This window comes from Pelobates fuscus, chromosome 1 (assembly GCF_036172605.1).
Source record: "Pelobates fuscus isolate aPelFus1 chromosome 1, aPelFus1.pri, whole genome shotgun sequence".
NCBI lineage: Eukaryota > Metazoa > Chordata > Amphibia > Anura > Pelobatidae > Pelobates > Pelobates fuscus.
In genome coordinates, this window is record NC_086317.1 from 472,751,114 (window position 1) to 472,756,719 (window position 5,606).

The 5,606-nt window shown below is 40.6% G+C and overlaps 1 protein-coding gene across 1 annotated transcript; it reads right to left on the bottom strand.

Moving 5' to 3' along the window:
• Positions 1-3,339: 3,339 nt before the first annotated feature.
• Positions 3,340-5,353, bottom strand: LOC134585432 (odorant receptor 131-2-like). Its single transcript, XM_063440853.1, has 3 exons — positions 5,229-5,353; positions 5,145-5,175; positions 3,340-4,299 (listed from the first exon to the last, which is right to left on the bottom strand). Exons 1-3 carry the CDS (start codon positions 5,351-5,353, stop codon positions 3,340-3,342), a joined length of 1,116 nt encoding a protein of 371 aa, XP_063296923.1.
• Between the last annotated feature and the right edge of the window lie 253 nt (positions 5,354-5,606).

A 5,606-nucleotide genomic window follows, 5' to 3' on the forward strand; every position in this document is an offset into this window, starting at 1 on the left:
TCGCCGATTGACCATCTGTTAATTTTTCATTATTGAGACACTTGCTTATTACTTGATAATGAAGTATAACTTTCTAGAAACAGACAAACCACTATTACCAGCATCACATTGTCATACATGTACAAGGTGAGAACCTTGATGAATGTAGTGTCTCCAATCTCAACCTTTTAAGCAGTAATTAAGTTACTTGTCCCAGAATTATAAAGCTAGGCAGGATAGAACAGATAGAAGATTTTATGAATTACAGGTACACTGTAGGCACAGTGTCTGCTTCATCTCATTAAACTGGTTATAGTATCTGGAGGTCCCCCTGTGCCATCATTTCATTAGCTTTAACAGCAATTGCAGCTGTGATGGGGCGAGAATGACAGCAAACTGGTTTTAGCCTATCAGAGCTCCAACTGATGGTATGAATGGGTATGACTACGAGGAAGTGTGTAATCGCTGCCTTAGCCACACCTCCAGAAGGGGCCGGTCTGTGGGTTGACAGAGACCCTTATTTAGTGTGAAACTGTGCTGATGTGGTTTAACACTGAAAGGAGGGACAGTGCCAGGGGACCCCAGGCATTATAACCAATTCAAAGAAGTGAAATGGTTATGGTGACTACAGTGACCCTTTAACTATTTCTCCAGAATCTTATAGAGATATCTTCTCAAAGAATATAACTTTACAAGTTTGGCTGATAAAGGATTGAATATCATTAAGAGACTCCTTGAAATGTTTGTATGGTGAGGCAGGATAGGGTAACAGGATATAGGGGTCTTCTCTTGGTCATATTATCTTCTTAGCGAGTTCAAAGAGGTTGTCCGTTATTATTTGATTTTGAATGGATAAGGCATAAATAAAGAAAATGTCATTTAATGTTCATTGCTAACATTTTTTTTTACACATCCAATTCATTTTTACAATTATTGTTTTAGTTGTAAATGATTACAATATGCTCTGTGCAGCTATTATCCCAAGGATTTTTTAAACAAAACATTATGGGGAGCGGCTCGCATTCCTGATATTTATGTTAATATTTATTATTAATAATATCTTAAATACTGATGACTGTTAAAATCTTAATGTTTTCTTAAAATGTTAACGTATAGGATGTTTCATTGTTGATTGATATGAATTGTATGGTTTATCTAAATAGTTGTGTGTTATATGTCAGGCTTACTGCAGTCCCAATTGGAAATATAAACTATTTGGTAACAATTATTTACAACATAAAGAAAACAAATTCAGGTAACAAATTGAATCTATTTGATAGATTTTGGCCTCATTAATATGCTGCATTTTCTTGCATGCTCAGATCGTTATAGTTTTTGTGTAAACAAATAAGTAAAAGTAATAATATGTTTTGCAAAATGCTGCATCTTTAGCCAGGCCCTGTCATGCCAGAAAGACTTCCTATCAAATGTATACCTCCCAAGCGTCCCTATATAGGAGGGACAGTCCCTATCCTCACAAGCGTCCCTATATAGGAGGGACAGTCCCTATCCTCCCAAGCGTCCCTATATAGGAGGAACAGTCCCTATCCTCCCAAGGGTCCCTATATAGGAGGGACAGTCCCTATCCTCCCAAGGGTCCCTATATAGGAGGGACAGTCCCTATCCTCCCAAGGGTCCCTATATAGGAGGGACAGTCCCTATCCTCCCAAGGGTCCCTATATAGGAGGGACAGTCCCTATCCTCCCAAGCGTCCCTATATAGGAGGGACAGTCCCTATCCTCCCAAGCGTCCCTATATAGGAGGGACAGTCCCTATCCTCCTAAGCGTCCCTATATAGGAGGGACAGTCCCTATCCTCCCAAGCGTCCCTATATAGGAGGGACAGTCCCTATCCTCCCAAGCGTCCCTATATAGGAGGGACAGTCCCTATCCTCCCAAGCGTCCCTATATAGGAGGGACAGTCCCTATCCTCCCAAGCGTCCCTATATAGGAGGGACAGTCCCTATCCTTCCAAGCGTCCCTATATAGGAGGGACAGTCCCTATCCTTCCAAGCGTCCCTATATAGGAGGGACAGTCCCTATTCTCCCAAGCGTCCCTATATAGGAGGGACAGTCCCTATCCTCCCAAGCGTCCCTATATAGGTGGGACAGTCCCTATCCTCCCAAGCATCCCTATATAGGAGGGACAGTCCCTATCCTCCCAAGCATCCCTATATAGGAGGGACAGTCCCTATCCTCCCAAGCATCCCTATATAGGAAGGACAGTCCCTACCCTCCCAAGCGTCCCTATAGAGGAGGGAAAGTCCCTATTCTCCCAAGCGTCCCTATATAGGAGGGACAGTCCCTATCCTCCCAAGCGTCCCTATATAGGAGGGACAGTTCCTATTTTGGGCCAAAATTCCTCTGTCACTCCTTCCCATACCAATGTCCCTCTTTTTTTCGAGAAACCCCATATTGTTGGTGTGTCTGAGTGTATAACAGAGCTCCACATAAATAATACTCCCAGTAATGTGTCTTTAAACTACAATAAATGTGTTCAGAAATCAGTCTGCGTCAAAAAGCATACATTGTTCTTGTTCTTGTTTTAAGTTTAGTTGCATAAATTATTAGTAAGTCACCTTAAATTTCTGAGCCCAGGCCACCCCTTCCTGGCCACCCTTCATAAAATTAAAATGTCACTCTTTGTCCATTTAAAATGTTGGCAGATATGCAAATGTATGTACACAGCTCAACACAGCTCAGCCTCTTATAGCATGAGCGATTGGAGCATTATAGGTTAGGAATACAATTTTGTACTCCAGCCTATAGTTTCCCTTTAATTCACAGACAGTCTTCAGTCATAAAAATTTCATGACCGCTCTCAACCAATGAATGTAATTCTGTACACTGAAAGTTGCACGGAATTTACATTAACCAGTCCAGAACTCTAGATCTAAGCTCGCTGTTGACACCCCAATAGTGCGGCTGGAGGGGTTAAACTCCATACGTGTAGCGTTTCATAGTGAAACGCTGCTCACACAGACTCCAAGCACCATAACCACTTAAAATCACTAAAGTATTCATGGTGCTTGGAGTAACCCTTTAAGATTTGCAAGTATATATTGGCTAGTATTTTTTCAAAGTGACATGAATTGTTGCTGGTCATTATCAGCATGATAATTACTTGTTAAAATATGTGTGGTGTTTAACCGCTAAGACGGTATTGGTTGGATAGAGGAGGCAGCTCAAACAGCCCGTCCGGAGTCTCTCTTTTTCACCTCTGTTTTTTTGGGGGGCACTGCTCCCTTCTCCTTGTGCAATGATAATCACTTGTGCTGGTTGCATATCCTTCATCTTAAACAAATATACATAACGTGTGAATGTTTTTACACCAACCCATGCTATGAACGCCAAATTACCTCTAGCATTTTGAAAAGTATATTTGACGAATACATTTGCTAAATACCTTATCCCTGATCCCATAAATGAATGGACTGAGGAACCTTGGCAGGCACATGAATAACAGAAAATTAATAATAATCAAAAAGGCAGCATAGTCTTTAGCATTTGATTCTGTAATTGAAGAAGTTAAAGACACCATACATAACAGGAGCTGGAAAGCGTGAAGCATGACCGTTTTACCAGCTTTGGAAGCAGAAGAATTTCCTGATCTCATCTGCCCTGCGACTAACATGACCTTGACGTAAGTAAAAAGAATGGTCAGTCCCACCATTGTCAAGGAGACTATAAAGGTCATGGATCGCATGATGTTCTGCAGTGGACTCATACTTATTAGTTCTTGCTTACATAATGTGCGAAGTGAGAAGAAATTATTCTCCACCGAAGAGCTCAGGGCAATGAAATCTGCAACATTTGGCAGGATTCCAGTTATCCACATGAATGCAATAGCTACGTTAGATCTCCGAGGAGTGCAGAGCGCCATGTATCTTAGTGGGTAACAAATAGCTACATAACGTTCGAGAGCCATAGCCGCCAAATTGAACGGGGTAACCCTAAATGTTGATGCTGCCAAAGTGAGCATTGTGTAGCAGATTGGCATAGGTAGACGGATTATGAATAGATAAGATAGCAACAGAATGAGAGCCACTAATAGATACAATGTATCATTGATGAGCATGTGGGCAAAAAGAACATAGCGAGCCTTGTCTCGGACATGGGGTGTTGAGAAGTAGACATTGAGGATCACGGTGATGAAGTAAAGGAAGAAGAAGAAACACAGGAGTGTGATGGCCAGAAGAGCCGCTAGCAAATGGGATACGATGTTACTGGTGTTAACAGTCATCTGGGTGTTATTGGCGTACAAAGTTGTAGAATTCACCATTGCAGAATGAGCGGAGTTATTGGCTTGTGATGGTTTGAACTAGGAGAAAAATAATACGAACAACATCAATATAACAGAAACAATAATGAGCATGGCTAGAATCGACTAAAATATGGACATTTTAATTGATCTACATGTAGCTAGATCGCACTGACTTATCAAATGTATCTGATAGAATTTATCGTACAGCGTTCATTGAAAATATTTGATAATTTAATGTAAAAAAATATATGCATTCATTTTGGTATAATTATATCAAAAACATACGCCTTTTTTAATAAACAGAGCCAAAGGGTATCTGAAAAACAAGAACTGTGTGATCATACTACGATGTGGCCTACTGTGTGTTTGTCCCATGGTTGCTTTGTGTAATCATTCTTACATTTGTTGTTTGCTCAGATTGTTGTGTTTATTTGCTTGCGGTGTGCCAGATTGTTGTCTTTATTTGTTTGTGGTGTGCCCAGATTGTTGTATTGATTTGCTTGCGGTGTGCCCAGCTTGTTGTGTTTATTTGTTTGTGGTGTGCCCAGATTGTTGTGTTTATTTGTTTGTGGTGTGCCCGGATTGTTGTGTTTATTTGCTTGCGGTGTGCCCAGCTTGTTGTGTTTATTTGCTTGCCTTGCATGTTCGTGCCTTGCGAAAAAACAATGGTAGCTCCATAAAAAGAAGGATCAAGCCTCTGACATGGTGCTCTGGTAGCCTGTGACTCAGTGCTCCAATAGCCTATGACTTAGTGTTCCAGTGGTTTCCTCTAAGGTATCTCTCTATACAAAGCCATCATTAACCTGTAATTTAAGAGATGGCCAGATAGTGCTAGTGACTGCAAATCAATAAAAGAAAAGGCTATGTTAAAGCTAATTTCCCTTTTCAGTGAGACATTTTACCTGCTGATGGCGTATAGCATACATGACTATCCTTGGAAAAAAACAAATATTTCAGAACTACATTTCCCATGATGCTCAGTCTACCTTGTCACTTCACTAGAGGGCTGAAGTCGATCATCCTTCAACAATGTGTTTATTCCCAGACCGGCCTTTGTTATTTGCTGGGATATTGTTGTTCTGTGTTTCTCTAGTTCCAGGTCCATCATCATTGTTCGCCCCTTACCTTAATGTTTCACTTTACTATAGCTTTAGTTTAAGGATTAATTATAAAGAATAACTTTGGTGCAACATTGAAGCCGTCACTATAGAACCAAATTAATATTCTTGCTATTCCCTGTTCTAGAATTCATTTTTGTACCAAACCCTTCAGTGTCCTGGACATTCCCTTTTCCCGAGTAATTTGCTTGATTGAAACCTTGGAGAGATCTGTTGCAATTGTAGATGTTCTAGAATGACCTTATT

Coding starts and splice junctions, on each gene's coding strand:
- LOC134585432 (XM_063440853.1), bottom strand. CDS start 5,353: ATGATGATGGACCTGGAACTAGAGAAACACAGAACAACAATATCCCAG. Junction 5,176..5,228: donor CCCTCTAGTGAAGTGACAAG/GTAGACTGAGCA, acceptor TTTTTTTCCAAG/GATAGTCATGTATGCTATAC. Junction 4,300..5,144: donor ATGCTATACGCCATCAGCAG/GTAAAATGTCTC, acceptor TTTTTCTCCTAG/TTCAAACCATCACAAGCCAA.